We start from the raw sequence: 15,654 nt of genomic DNA on the forward strand, positions 1-15,654 counted from the left end.
CCGGATGGATTGCACCCTAGAGTTTGCTCCTAGAGGAAGTTGGCGGATGTGGTCGCCAAACCACTCTCCATCATTTTTTGGCAGTCTTGGCTGACTGGGGATGTCCCGGTGGATTGGAGGCTGGCGAATGTGATGCCCATCTTCCAAAAGGGTCAGAAAGATGATCTTGGCAGCTACAGGCCCATCAGTCTCTCCTCGGTGTCCGGGAAGGTTATGGAAAGGATAATCTCAGGAACCATCAGGGACCAATTAAAGGTCAGGCCTAGTTAGCATGGGTTTAGGAATGGTAGATCCTGTTTGACTAACCTGATTTCATTCTATGACAAGGTGACCTGCTTGGTGGATGAAGGGAAAGCTGTCGATGTGGTCTACCTACACTTCAGTAAGGCCTTTGACACTGTCCCCATAACATTCTTGCAGAGAAGCTGGCTGCCCGTGGTTTGGATGGGCGCGCACTCTGCTGGGTGAAGCACTGGCTGGATGGCCGGGCCCAGAGAGTTGTGGTCAAATGGGGTGGAATCCAGTTGGCGGTCGGTCACGAGCAGCATCTCCCAGGGCTCAGTGCTTGGGACCGCTTTTGTTTAACATCTTCATTGATAATCTTGATGGGGGGATTGAGTGCACCCTCAGGAAGTTTGCAGACGACACCAAGTTGGGAGGGAGTGTTGATCTGCCTGAGGGGAGATGGGCACTACAGAGGGACCTGGATAGACTCGATCGATGGGCCAAGGTTAACGGAATGAGTTTCAATGGGACCAAGTGTCGGGTCCTGCATTTTGGTCACAACAACCCCAGGCAACCCTACAGGCTTGGGGAGGTGTGGCTGGAAAGCTGCCTGATGGAAAGGGACCTTGGTGTGCTGATGGACAGTCAGCTGTATATGAGCCAGCAGTGTGCCCAGGTAGCCATGGGGGCCAATGGCATCCTGGCTTGTCCATCCTGGTGAGCAGGACTATGGAAGTCATCCTGCCCCTGTACTTGGCATTGGTGAGGCCTCACCTCGAGTACTGTGTTCAGTTTTGGGCACCTCAGCACAGGAAGGACATGGAGGTACTGGAGCAGGTCCAGAGAAGGGCAACGAGGCTCGTGAAGGGCTTGGAGAACCAGCCCTACGAGGAAAGGATAAGGAAGCTGGGGCTTCCTGAGTGCATGCTTGATCTCCCTGTTCCTCATTATGTAGATAATAGGATTCAGTGTTGGAGGAACCACTGTGTATAGAAGTGCCACTGTCAGATCCAGGAGTTGGGAAGAAACGGATAACGGCTTCAGGTAGGCAAAAAAGGCAGTGCTGACAAGCAGGAAGACCACAGCCAGGTGAGGGAGGCACGCGGAGAAGGCTTTGTGCCGTCCCTGCACAGAGGGCATCCTCAGCACGGCAAGGAAGATCTGCACATAGGACACAACTATGAAAACAAAGCAGCCAAACACTAAGCTGCCGCTAAAGAAGAGGAACACAACTTCCCTGAGGTAGGAGGCTGAGCAGGAGAGCTTGAGGATCTGGGGGATTTCACAGAAAAACTGGTTGACAACATTGCCTTGGCAGAGAACTAGTTGAATCTTCACACCAGCATCCCATTAAACATTGCTACCGTGTGACAGATGACGGCAGAGGGGCAGTCTGACATGGAACTGCACATGAAGCAAAGGTTTGCCACTGAATTCCTCCAAGCGGAAAACAGGTGCACTCGTTGACATTCACCAAAGCTTGCTGAATGTTTCTGTAGACCATGTAGGTGGATGTGAGCAGAGGGAGGCAGTGATAAGTGTGTTTCAGCAGTGCTAAGTATGGGTAACCTTTGTTTGGTACATTTTCTTATGAGCATGGCATGTAGGCTCCTCTTCCCTCCCCTCAGTTTCCCATTGGTGTTCTCCAGGCTTCTCCTGACTTCCTCATGTCAGTCATCTCATTAGGGGCAGCTTTCTACCTACCAGCCTAGGCTCCAGAATGGCTCCTGTGGAACCTGGGTAACTTTAATCAGACCTTTGTGCAGGATTCCTCTTCCACAGACCATCCTGGAGGCAGTGACCTCCTCTGTGTCCAAAATGGAAGAAGCCCTGAAGGAAGCTGTGATCAATGGAGTGGAATTGTGGTCAGTGGAGTGGAACCCAGTTGGTGGCTGGTCGCAAGTGGTGTCCCCCATTGCTCAGTGCTGGGACCACTTCTGTTTAACATCTTCATTGATGATCTGGATGAGGGGATTGAGTGCACCTTAAGTAAGTTTGCAGACAACACCAAGTTGGGAGGGAGTGTAGATCTGCCTGAGTAGAGAAGGGCACTACAGAGGGACCTGGAGAGATTGGATTGGTAGGCCAAGGTTAACGGCGTGATTTCCAATGGGATCAATTGTTGGGTCCTGCATTTTGGTCACAACAACCCCAGGCAACCCTACAGGCTTCGGGAGGTGTGGCTGGAAAGCTGCCTGATGGAAAGGGACCTTGGTGTGCTGATGGACAGTCGGCTGTATATGAGCCAGCAGTGTGCCCACGTGGCCAAGAGGGCCAATGGCATCCTGGCTTGTATCAGGAATGGTGTGGTGAGCAGGACTAGGGAAGTCATCCTGCCCCTGTACTCGTCATTGGTGAGGCCTCACCTTGAGTACTGTGTTCAGTTTTGGGCACCTCAGTACAAAAATGAAATGGAGATACTGAAGCAGGTCCAGAGAAAAGGGCAACGACGCTTGTGAAGGGCTTGGAAAATCAACCCTATGAGGAGAGGTTGAGGAAGCTGGGGCTGTTTGGTCTGGGGAAAAGGAGGCTGAGGGGAGACCTTATCACTCTCTTGCAGTATCTGAAGGGTGCTTACAGAGAGAACAGGGCAAGTCTCTTCTCACTGGTGACAAGTGACAGGATGAGAGGAAATGGCCTCAAGTTGCGCCAGGGCAAGTTCAGGTTGGACATTAGGAAACACTTATTTACAGAAAGGGTAGTTAAACACTGGAATGGGCTCCCAGGGAGGTGGTTGAGTCACCGTCCCTGGATGTGTTTAAGAGCCTTCTGGATGTGGTGTTCCAAGATATGATTTAGCAGAGGGTTGTTAGAGTTAGGGTACTATGGTTAGGCTGTGGTTGGACTTGATGATTGTTGGGGTACTGAGTTGCCTTAGCAAGGATTTATGAGTGCATACAGTTGTTCTGAGTAGATGGAGTGTTCTAGAATAGCTAATAATAATAATAAGTTAGGCCTGTAGGTTAAGAGTTAGTGGGCGGGGGGTTTAGGTAGGTGTGTGTACAGGTTCTCTCGCGTGCATCGGGTTTTGTGCAGCGGGTGTATGCGTCTGCGCGGGATTTAGGATGGTATATAAGGAATGTGACGCAGCAATAAATTGAGAGAAGACATCATGGCATCCATGCTTGTGTCTCTCCCCCGGACAGTCGAGGTCCCGGGATAAGTCGGGTTAATTGGCGAATACGTCAATGATCTTCGAGGTCTTTTCCAACCAGGGTAATTCTATGATTCCATGAAGCTTGGAAACTTCTGATGTAATAACCCATATCCAAGAACTTGTCCTGTGCAGGGTCTCACAGAAAATGAGGTAGACGGGACCTGACAACCAACGTGCAAACCAGCTGCTGCTGCTGGCCTCTCAGAGGCACTGACAGATGTGAGCCTGAAAGCACAGACCCCAGCCAGGAGCACAGGGATGGCCCGTCAGCTGTTGCAGGCTGAAGGCACCGCACAGTTTGATGAACAGCTGTGTGCTTCCTGCTGGACTGTGGGTTTCTGAGAACATCCGACCCCATCAGCTCCAGAAGAAGGAGGACAGACAGAGTCACTGCATGTCCTTTGTTCTGTTAATAATCACAGAGAGCCTGGTTCATTATATAGAGTATGTCTGGGCTAATCTACAAAAGAACAAACTGAACAGGAATTGACTTGAGTAATGATGTTTTGGTGAAAAACAATACAGTATTTTAAAAAATGTATAAGAATAAATTACAAATACAAAATGGCACAAAAACAAACAAAAAACAAACAAAAACAGTAAAATACAGCTCGATTTAGTAAAAACCTGCATTAAATATCATGAATTCAAAAAGATGTGCAGTACACTGCTTTTGAAACACATCTAGTCATAACATTCCTCACCACATCCTTGACTTCGCTGTTCCTCATGCTGTAGATGAGGGGGTTCAGTGCTGGAGGCACCACTGAGTACATAAGTGCCACCATCAGGTCCATGGATGGAGAGGAGACAGAGTGGGGATTCAGGTAGGCATACATGCCAGTACTGAGAAATAGGGAGACCACAGCCAGGTGAGGGAGGCACGTGGAGAAGGCTTTGTGCCGTCCATGCTCAGAGGGCATCCTCAGCACGGCAAGGAAGATCTGCACATAGGACACAACTATGAAAACAAAGCAACCAAAGGCTAAACTGACACTGAAACTCAGAAACACAACTTCCCTGAGATTTGATTCTGAGCAGGAGAGCTTGAGGATCTGGGGGACTTCACAGAAAAACTGGTTGACAACATTGCCTTGGCAGAGAGGCAGTGAAAACGTACTGGCAGTGTGCAGCACGGAAAGGAGAAGCCCACTGCCCCAGGCAGCTGCTGCCATGGTGGCACAAGCTCTGCTGTCCATCAAGGTCCCGTAGTGCAGGGGCTTGCAGATGGCAACGTAGCGGTCATAGGACATGATGGTGAGAAGGGAAAACTCTGCAGACATGAAGAAGGAAAAGCAAAAGAGCTGTGCAGCACATCCTGCGTAGGAGATGGCCCTGGTGTCCCAGAGGGCGTTGGCCATGGCTTTGGGGAGAGTGGTGGAGATGCAGCCCAGGTCGAGGAGGGCCAGGTTGAGCAGGAAGAAGTACATGGGGGTGTGCAGGCGGCGGTCGCAGGCTACGGCTGTGCTGATGAGGCCGTTGCCCAGGAGGGCAGCCAGGTAGATGCCCAGCAAGAGCCAGAAGTGCAGGAGCTGCAGCTGCCGCGTGTCTGCCAACGGCAGCAGGAGGAACTCGCTGATGGAGCTGCTGTTGGGCATCTGCTGTTCCTGGGCTTGGAGTCCTGCTCAGAGTGAAGAAGATAATGACAAATCCAGATCATACTCAGAGACATTCCTCCTGCTATACTATAAATTTTTCGTTTATCTTTGGAAAAGTGATCATTTAACTCCAGAACTTGTATTTATTTTCATGAGCTTCACAATCCCTTAAGGAGTAGTAGATTAGGAGGATCTTTCTTCTCTTTTCCTAATTGTATCCCAGACTCCTGGATATTTTCCTCTTTACTGAAGCTATTCTTTCTGACCCCAGCCCCAGCATTTGTGCATATCAGATTGTCCCAGAGAAATCTGCCAGTTTGCAGGACAAATCAACTATTAATGTCTGCAGAAAACAACAATAAGTTAAACTGATAGTTTCCTTTTAGAAAGGAGAGGCTGAAAGCACAGCCCGTGTTTTCACCTTGTTCTCTTACTGTTCAGGGAACAACCGATGGATTGAAAAAATATTTGTGTGTTTCAGAGCTGTGTTTAAATTAGACATCCTCTTTTTGATTTCAGACCCCAATCCTTTCTGCCTTCCCTCCCACCAGGAAATGGAAATACCCTGACTTGGCTCTTCTCTTGACAGAGGACCAAGGAAATATTCTGTTGTGCCGTAGAGCTGTGATCCACCACCCCAGGCAGCAGCTGTGGCAGCACAAGCCCTGCCCGGGGTCTCCTTCCCCCACACGTCTCCCCGCAGCGCCCTGGGCAGCTCCCCGGGCAGGCTGAGTGCTGAGCCTGGCAGGCGGCAGAGTCCCATAGCCGGCACACAGCCCCTGGGGCACAGCAGGGACCCTGCTCTGCACGACAGCCCTGGGCACCCGCCTGCAGCCCTGGCTGCACAGCCTGCAGCCGTGCTGGGACACGCAGCACTCAGGGCTGTGCTCTGATGCTGCAGCACAGGAACCTTCAGCTGGTTCAGGGTTTTTCCACAGTAAAGAAACATGCAGTGCCTGCCACCAAATCTGCCATGGTATTTCCCAGATTTAGTTATCCCTCTATGAAAAGCAGCTGCATAGCTTGCAGTGAGACATACCGTGTCATTGTCTGTGTGCAATGCTCCTCCAGTGTGCTCAGAATCTGCTCACACCATCCATATCTTGCAAGCTCTCTCCTGTTTCTGTTCTCTCCTTCAGTCACCTGCAGGCTGTGCTGCTCACAAGAGCTGCTCCTGTCTCTCTGCAGCGCTGCCAACTTGTATGAGTTCCTGTGTCCCAGGAGCCCTGACCAGCTGATCAGCAGAGGATGTCATGTTTATCCTTCCCACCCGTGTCCCCTGAGATGTCCCTGGGTCATCTTGGCCAGCAGCTCCTGAAAGACAACAGCATCATGACTGTGCTTTGAAATCTGATGAATTAAACACCAGATGTCCAGTGGACAGTGATTAAATCTAGATATATGGGGAGTCCTACTGGGTAGTGTTTGCTGAAACAGATAAAGCACACAGACAAGGACAGGGAGGGTTGGACTTCTCCTGTGCAGGGCAGTGATCCAGCTGAGGTACTGCATGCGCCTCAACTCTACCTGCAAAGAAATAGGGCCAGAAATAGGATTCAGCTCCCCACGGACACACAGGAGCTGGGAATCTTGTGATTCTGTACTGAAGTGCACAAGGAGTTGCCTGCATGTGAGCTCCTGCTCTGAGTTCTCGGTCATCAGCGGGAAGGCAGTTGCTCACACACAGACACTGGGTGATGCCCAAGGTGCCTGGGCTGCTCCTGGATGTGTGTCAGTGCTTGTAAACCGTGTGGGAAATCCCTGAGACAGACACCTCCTTCCTGAGCATCAGCTGAGGGCCAGAGAGGCAATAGAGGCATTCTTGACCATCCTAAATAGCAACAGACCCCAGCATTTAGGGCACCTCAAAGTGCCTTTATCTCCTGTCTCCATGGAGCATGCAGAGTTACTCAGCTGACTAAATGGGTGAGCTCACAAAAGAAGAGTTAGATCTTTCTCCTTTTTCAATCTAATGTATATTCTGGAGCTCAAGGCAATACAAAGCTAACATGTCTTTATTCTTCAACAGACAAACCTTGGCTTTATATGGACTCTCAGATGAATGGCATCAGAGCAGCCTACCGTTACATCTGTTCTTTTTCATCACACTCATATGAAGCTGCAAATGAAGCATAGGGCCTTTAGGAAAGCCATGACCAAGGAGTGTCTGTGCTGCTACGTCAACTCCAAGACCCACAATGGGTCTAATTCCTGTGTGCCAGCTCCTACACAGTAATACCATAGATGAGCTATCCATTTAGGCTGTGTCCAGTGATGGTTTCCATTTAGGATGTTTACTTCTGTGGTTTTTGCAGGAATGCAAACAACAACACACAATAAGCTAGAAATCTTGGTAGAGCTGCAGGCCTGAGCTCCTGTTTGGGCCACAGGGACACAGTTGAATGGCTTCCACAGCTGCAGTGTAGTGCAAGGGAGATACAGACTCTTTAGGATGGATGGGCGATGAGACAAGTAAGGACGACTGCCCTCTGTGAGAGTGCACTGAGCTCTGCCTGGGGATGGCAGAGCAGCCAGGTCAGAGCTAATGGAACTGGCAAACAGAGGAGACCAACAGTGTCTGTTCCTGTCTTCCTGATCAGGGACAGCAAGTGGAAGATGCCCTCTGCAAACAGATGGGAGCCTGATGTTGTCCGTCCCTTGTCCCCTTTGGGGGCCTTTTTCACTCCAGTGTCTGCTGCAGGGACAGCACAGCAGGGCATGTGCTATCCAAGAACACACAAATGGCAGCTTCTTGGCCAAGCCAGAGGAGACCAAGCAAGAGGAGAGATTCTCTGCTAGATCTCCTACTCACCAGCAAAGAACGGCTGGTGGTGAATTTGAAGGTCAAAGGCATACCAGGCCGTCTGCGAGACACCGAGGGATCTATTTGAATTTATGTATTTATTTGTTTGAAGCTGTAAGTTTAAAAGATGTTCACTAATGTCAATAGAAATGAAAGAAAACATTGAAGCCAAAGATTGAAATCAATGAAAATGTGTTAACCCGTCTCAAATGATAAATTCTCATGAGTCTTGTTCCACTTTTAGTTGTAAATATGAGTCTTTGAGGGGATTTTTTTTTTTTTTTTCTTGAAACTTCAGTGCTTTCCAGAACTGTAGAACACAGTGGCCTTCAGGTTCAGAGGCACAGACAGTGATGCTGGTGTCGATGCCTTGTGACTAAAGCCTGGTGTCTTTCGCTATTCTTCCTTGCTGCCTATTTGATGTCCCTCATCCTCCAGGTGTCTCCAGCTCTCATAAATAAATAGCCATGGTTAAGGGCATGTTTCCAGCAGGCCATTTGGACACACTCCTCCCACTGCCCTCCAGATTTCCCCATCCTTTGCTCTTTGTTCAGTCAGATACCTCCCCATTACCTGTTTGATTTCTGACTTTCAGGGGGATAACTCAAACTTGCTCCATCACTCCAAAGTCTGATGGACTCTGTTGTCAATTCCTTCACCGTGATTCTACCTATCCCTTCCTATCTATTATTTTCTTTTTTTTTTTTTCCTTTTTCTTTTTCTCTTTCTTTTTCTTATTCTCTTTCTTTTTTTTTTAAAGCACGATGTCTGAAAGATGTTCATTAATGTCAGTAAAAGTGAAGAAAAGAGTTGAAGATAAAGATAGAAGTCAATGAGAATGTGTTAACCCTTCTCAATGTGTGAAATACTTTCAAGTCCTGTTCAGTTTTAAGCTGATACCTCCCAACTATTTGGCTGATCTATCCCAGGGAGATTACTGGAATTTGCTACATTCCTCAAAAGTCGGATGGATTCTGTTGTCAGCTCCTTCACTGTGATTCAATCTATCCCTTCCTATCTGTGTCTAACTCAAATATTCTACAAATATTCCCTGTGAAAGATAAAAATCAAAGGAAGCAGCATGGACATGACATGCAGTTGATCACTGTATTTTACTGTTCATTCAATTGCATCACTTTGCATCTGTTTGTTGGCCAAAAAAAAAAAAAAAAAAAAAAAAAAAAGAACTCTTTCTTTGCCCTTGTGCAGCAGGTTCTCTGTGGAAAGCCAGTGGGAGTTGGTGCAAAGCAGGTTTAACACCGAGTGGGTGGCTGCAGAGGAGAAGTTTGATGTGAGGGAAAGTGATGCAAGCCCCATGGGGCCAATGTGAGTAGAAGTGGGGTGAGGAGGTTGAGAAGGACCTAAGTCCACACAGTAACAGAATAGAATGCACTGGGGACATCCTGGATTGATACCAGTTGCACAGTGCTGCTTTAAAGACTTGCTTATACCCAACTATAAATAAATAGATAGTAAATGTCTGATGTATCCTTTCTCTTTAAGCTATGTCCAGGTACCCCTCCATTTTGCTGAACCAGCTCTGAAAACTTGAAGAAGATGACAGGAAGGCACAAGGCACAGGAGGCTCTTCAGGTTATAATGGGCCCCAGGGCGCATTTGATGCTGAGTCCATCAACCTCCAGTGCAGAGAGAAGTTTGCACAGAGTGCTAAACAAGGCAAAGGCAGAAGTAACAGTGAACTTCCTTGGAGTATTAATGGGCCCATTGAGGAACATTAACAAGCAAGCTTCCCAAGGGACTAGTTAGAGAAGATAATTGGAAGATATGACTACAGGCAGTGAAAGGCACTGGCATGGTGGCTCTGATGCTGAGAAACCACTTCTTTGTCTTATGAAGCAGACAGGCCAAGCCCTGATTCCCAGACCCTTGGTAGAGAGAACCTCATGCTGACTAAGGATCCTTCCTGGGGCAGTGGGTTGGAGGTCTGTATGATGTCAAATGAAAGACACAGGGACAGAAGATTCCAGGCTCTGCATGGGGTGCAGGGACACTGTGAGGTTCATGTCCCATGTGTGTCCTGTGTCTCATCACAGGATGTGGGATGTGAGAAGGGCCCATTCTGAACAAGAAGTCAATCCCAGTGTAACTCTGAACTTCAGATCTCTCAGTTCCAGTGCCCTCCTGTGCACACTCTCCTATGGTTTGATGTCCTTTATGTTCTGTGGTGCCCAGAATTGCACCCAGTGCTCCAAGTGAGGCTGTAGCAGTGCAGATGGCAATAACTTGCATTATGCACTCCAAGAAACCGTTGTCCTTCCTGGCTGCCTGGGCACACTGCTGACTCATGTTCAGCTTGATGATGACCAGGACCCCCAATCCTTTTCAGTCAGACCTCTCTCCAGTGTCCCATATCTAGTCAGTGTGTATGTCCAGGGTTGCCCCCACACAGGTGCACAATCAGGGACTTGTTATACATTATGCACTTGGTGCTGAGCACCAACTGGTACAAACTTCTCTAAATGCCCACATCTCTCTGCAGGTACTTTCCACCCTCAGTGGCGGCAACAGCACCTCCTCATCTGGTATCATCAGCAAACTGGATCAGAACATCTTCTAGTCCTGCATGCAACTCATCCACAAAAGCATGAAAGAGAAGTGGCCCTAAAATGGAGCCCTGTGGAACCCTGAGAGTGACCATCTACCAGCCCAATGGAACCCAGTGACTATAGTCCTTTGGGTCTGACCTATTGACCAGCTGCTCACCCACCACGCTGTTTCTGTCTACCATATGCAGGACATTCTGTCCAGAAATGTGCTGTGAGAAATAGTATCAAAAGCTCTATTGAAACCCTCAAGGCTAACATCAAATGGCTTCCCTTATCTACCAATTCACTAACCTTGCCATAAAAAGTCCGATAGTTAAACAGGACCTTCCCCTCAGGAAGTTGTGTTGGCTGTGACCAGTGACAGAATTGTTCTTGACCTGTTTTTTTCTATCACTCCCACCATCACTTTCTCCATAATTTTACCAGGCACTGGAGTGAGACTGACAGGTCCATAATTGCCCCTCATCCTTCTTGCTCTTCCTTACCATGAGACAACATTTGACAGCTTCTTGTAAGCTGGCATGACCCTAGGCTTATTTAGATGCTGTTGAAATGAGAGCCCAGAGCAAACTAAGGTGTCATCATCAAAAGAACATAGATGTGCCATAGCTTTGTAATGCCACATCTACACACACAACTCCAGAGTATGCCACAGATGGAGCAGAGAGGAAGATCTGCCTCTTCTGTTGTGAGCTCATCCATTTGGCAAGTCCTATAACATTACATGCTACATGGGGACAGTGTCTCTGCTCTCCTCTGCTTGCAGGGGAACAGTGAGAAGGGTTGCCCTCATGTCAGTGCAGATAAACTCACTTTCTCTTAAACCTTTTTTCCTCTGTAAACTATTCCACTATTTGTACCTTCATTTACATTTCCACATACCCTTAAGTACACTTCCCCATACCACTATCAATTACACTTTCTTATACCATCAACAGTTTTGTCAAACAATACAGTTCTTCTGTTCTCATATACACGCTTAATACCTATAACTTTCCCTAAACAATCCCTATCATTCCGTTATAAACACTTCGCCACATAACCAGCACTGACTGACCCACCTCCCTCACACACTTCCTCACAAGCAGTACATAGTATTACATAAATGGGTTGACACTCATTTGTCAGGCGGAATGTACACCTCTCCTCAGGACCCTCTTCCCAGTCTATAGGGTACAAACTCCCGTCTTCTTACATACAAGCAGAAAGTACGTATGAGTAGACAGACAACCAGAGTCTTTCACTTCATCCGTCTTCAGCCATTTCCCTCGCAAGAGGGAGAAACTGCGGATCGGGACTCCACACTCGCCCCGCAGCTATGTGTATCTCACTCACACCATACTCATTCTGACTTTTAGATCAAAAACCATGGTTTATTCATAATACACAATGCTGGAAATGTCTTTTCGCAGGAATCTTAGGAATGCTCATACCCCAGTTGACCAGTTGCAAACTTAAAGGTTTTTCCCAGTCATCTCGGCCTGTAATGATTAGATACACAGTACTGAACACTTACAGCAGGTGATAATAATGGCCATACAACCTGTTAGCCCCATGTTTACAGCAAGGAGAACCCAGGTTACCAATTGACAGGATATCCACTATATCCCATACCCATAGGAGAGACCAAGCTAGGTCTGTCCTATTGCCAACCACATTGGAGAGAGCACTCGCATTCCATGCATATGACTTACAGGTCTCCTTCATAGGAACTCCCCCAAGGAGTCTTCCTACCCCAGCCGAAAACCTAAGCTGTGAGCTAAGCTCCCTACGGGCAGCACAGATTGCAGTACCCTGTGTAGGATGTCTCCTCAAGACATACGGGCTCCCCTTACCATACACCTGGTCCGCCTATGGATGTTCCTTGTCTGTCCCTGCAGTGATCAGGTGAGGAAGGGAGTCCTTCAGAGAAATCTCAGAGCGCGCCAGTAGAGTCTCCCCTCACAGCTGGTGCTGCCGCAGAGTAGAGCTGGTCCCATCTGGGCTGCCAAATTGAGTTGAGGAATTAAACTCTATAACCCAGTCTGAAGTTTTAAAGCTGGAATGCATTTATTCGGTTCCGGGTTCAAAGGGGGATCACTCCATCTCTCCTGCAAACTAGCAAGCAGAAACATTACGTATTTCAAAGCCAAGTTCATACATGTAAGTTCAAGTTGGACGTTAGGAAACACTTCTTTATAGAAAGGGTACTCAAGTAATGGAATAGGCTCCCCCGGGAGGTTGTTGAGTCACCGCCCCTGGATGTGTTTATTTGGATGTGGTGCTCAGAGATATGATATAGCAGAGGGCTGTTAGAGTTAGGGTACTATGGTTAGGCTGTGGCTGGACTTGATGATCTTCAAGGTCTTTTCCAATCTGGGTGATTTTAAGATTCTATGATTCTATGAAGCTTAGAAAATTCTGACGTGTTAACCCATATCCAAGATCTTGTCCTGTGCAGGGTCTCACAGGGAATGAGCAAGAGGGGACCTGACAACCAACGTGCAAACCAGCTGCTGCTGCTGGTCTCTCAGAGGCACTGACAGATGTGAGCCTGAAAGCACAGACCCCAGCCAGGAGCCCAGGGATGGCCTGTCAGCTGTTGCAGGCCGAAGGCACTGCACAGTTTGATGAACAGCTGTGTGCTTCCTGCTGGACTGTGGGTTTCTGAGAACATCCAACCCTATCAGCTCCAAAAGAAGGAGGACAGACAGTCACTGCATGTCCTTTATTCTGTTACAAGTCACAGAGAGCCTGGTTCATTATATAGAGTATGTCTGGACTAATCCACAAAGGAACAAGCTGAAAGGAATTGACTTGAGTAATGATGTTTTGGTGAAAAACATTACACCATGTTAAAAAAAGAATAAGAATAAATTACACATAAAAATTGGCACAAACAAACAAACAAAAAAACATACAAAAATCAAAATCCAAACAATAAAAGAGAGCTTGATTTAGTAAAAACCTGCATTAAATGTCATGAATTCAAAAAGATGGGCACTTCACTGATTTTGAAACACATCTGGCCATCACTTTCCTCACCGCATCCTTGACTTCGCTGTTCCTCATGCTGTAGATGAGGGGGTTCACTGCTGGAGGCACCACTGAGTACAGAACTGCCACCATCAAGTCCATGGATGGAGAGGAGACAGAGTGGGGATTCAGGTAGGCATAAAAGCCAGTGGTGATAAATAGGGAGACCACGACCAGGTGAGGGAGGCACGTGGAGAAGGCTTTGTGCTGTCCCTCCACAGAAGGCATCCTCAGCACGGCAAGGAAGATCTGCACATAGGACACAACTATGAAAACAAAGCAGCCAAAGGCTAAACTGATACTAAAAATGAGAAACACAACTTCCCTGAGATTTGATTCTTTGCAGGAGAGCTTGAGGATCTGGGGGATTTCACAGAAGAACTGGTTGACAACATTGCCTTGGCAGAGAGGCAGTGAAAACGTACTGGCAGTGTGCAGCAGGGAATTGAGAACCCCAGCACCCCAGGCAGCTGCTGCCATGATGGCACAAGCTCTGCTGTCCATCAAGGTCCCGTAGTGCAGGGGCTTGCAGATGGCAACGTAGCGGTCATAGGACATGATGGTGAGAAGGGAATACTCTGCTGGCATGAAGAAGGAAAAGAAAAAGAGCTGTGCAGCACATCCTGCGTAGGAGATGGCCCTGGTGTCCCAGAGGGCGTTGGCCATGGCTTTGGGGAGAGTGGTGGAGATGCAGCCCAGGTCGAGGAGGGCCAGGTTGAGCAGGAAGAAGTACATGGGGGTGTGCAGGCGGCGGTCGCAGGCTACGGCTGTGCTGATGAGGCCGTTGCCCAGGAGGGCAGCCAGGTAGATGCCCAGCAAGAGCCAGAAGTGCAGGAGCTGCAGCTGCCGCGTGTCTGCCAACGGCAGCAGGAGGAACTCGCTGATGGAGCTGCTGTTGGGCATCTGCTGATCCTGGGCTTGGAGTCCTGCTCAGAGTGCAGAAGATAATGACACGTCCAGACCATTGTCAGAGAAACTCCTTCTGCTGTACTATGAAATGTTTTCATTCTCCTAGGTCACTGTTCATTTAGCACCACAACTTGAATTTAATTTCATGAAGTTCAATATTCTATAAGCAGAAGAAGCATACGGAGCTTTAACCTTCCCCTCATCTTTTAATCTTATCCCTTCTCCCAGGATATTGTCATCTATTTCTTGTCTCATATCTTTACCCTCTCTGCTCTTAAAGCCCTCAGTCCCAGCCTCTGTGCCCTTCACTTTCTGTTCAGGAAACCTGCCTATTTGCCATATAATTCTTGTCAACAGAAAATGATAATTTCAACTTGTTCCACCCTTGAAAAAGCTCCTCTCCATGAAAGGAGATGATAAAAACACATCATGTGTGACAGCTCACAATACAAGCAATTGACTGAAGAAGAATTTGGGAGTCTACGAGCTGTGTTTATATTTGACAGCCCCTTTTAGATTTCTGCTTCCAATACTTTCCCCTTCCTTAAAATAAATAAATAAATAAATAAATAGAAAATCACTACCTTGTCTCTCCTCTTGCAAAGGTGGCTCCCTGGGCAGGCTGAGTGCTGAGCCTGGCAGGCGGCAGAGTCCCATAGCCGGCACACAGCCCCTGGGGCACAGCAGGGACCCTGCTCTGCACGACAGCCCTGGGTACCTGCCTGCAGCCCCATATGCACAGCCTGCAGCCGTGCTGGGACATGCAGCCCTCAGGGCTGTGCTCTGACGCTGCAGCACGGAAGCCCTCAGCTGGAGTAGAAGTCTTTATCCACAGTAAAGAAACTTGCAGTGACTGCAGCCAGATCTGCTATGAGATGTCCCAGATTTGAATAAACCCTCTATGAAAAGCAGCTGCATGGTCTGCAGTGAGACTTACCTTGTCATGGTCTTTGAGCAATGCTCCTGCAGAGTGCTCACAGCCTTCTCACACCGTATACATCCTCCAAGCTCTCTCCAGTTTCTCTCCTGTCACCTGCAGGCTGTGCTGTGCAGAAGAGCTGCTCCTGGGCACAGCTGTTTTTCTGCAGCTCTGCCCACTTGTATAAGCTCTTTGTGTCCCAGGAGCCCAACCCAGCTGATCAGCAGAGGATGTCATGTTTATCTTTCCCATTCGTGTCCCCAGAGATGTCCCTGGGTCTTCATGGACAACAGCTCCAGAAAAACAACAGCATCATGACTCTACTTCGAAATCTGTTGAATTAAGCACCAGATTTCAAGTGAACATTGACTGATTCCAGTAATGTGGTGATTCCTCCCAGAGAGTGTTTGCTGAAACAAAAGGGTACACAGACAAGGACAGGGAATCCTTGAATCATAGAA

General features: G+C 48.1%; 2 protein-coding genes across 2 annotated transcripts; both read right to left on the minus strand.

Annotated features, from left to right (window-relative positions):
• Nucleotides 1-4,029: 4,029 nt before the first annotated feature.
• On the minus strand, nt 4,030-4,980 carry LOC140265199 (olfactory receptor 14C36-like). The gene has a single exon (XM_072361084.1). The coding sequence runs from the start codon at nt 4,978-4,980 to the stop codon at nt 4,030-4,032; it is 951 nt and encodes a 316-aa protein (XP_072217185.1).
• An 8,337-nt stretch (nt 4,981-13,317) lies between these two features.
• Nucleotides 13,318-14,268, minus strand: LOC140265200 (olfactory receptor 14J1-like). Its single transcript, XM_072361085.1, has one exon. It carries the CDS (start codon nt 14,266-14,268, stop codon nt 13,318-13,320), a length of 951 nt encoding a protein of 316 aa, XP_072217186.1.
• Between the last annotated feature and the right edge of the window lie 1,386 nt (nt 14,269-15,654).

The sequence above is a fragment of the Excalfactoria chinensis genome, unplaced genomic scaffold (genome assembly GCF_039878825.1).
Source record: "Excalfactoria chinensis isolate bCotChi1 unplaced genomic scaffold, bCotChi1.hap2 Scaffold_71, whole genome shotgun sequence".
Lineage (NCBI taxonomy): Eukaryota > Metazoa > Chordata > Aves > Galliformes > Phasianidae > Excalfactoria > Excalfactoria chinensis.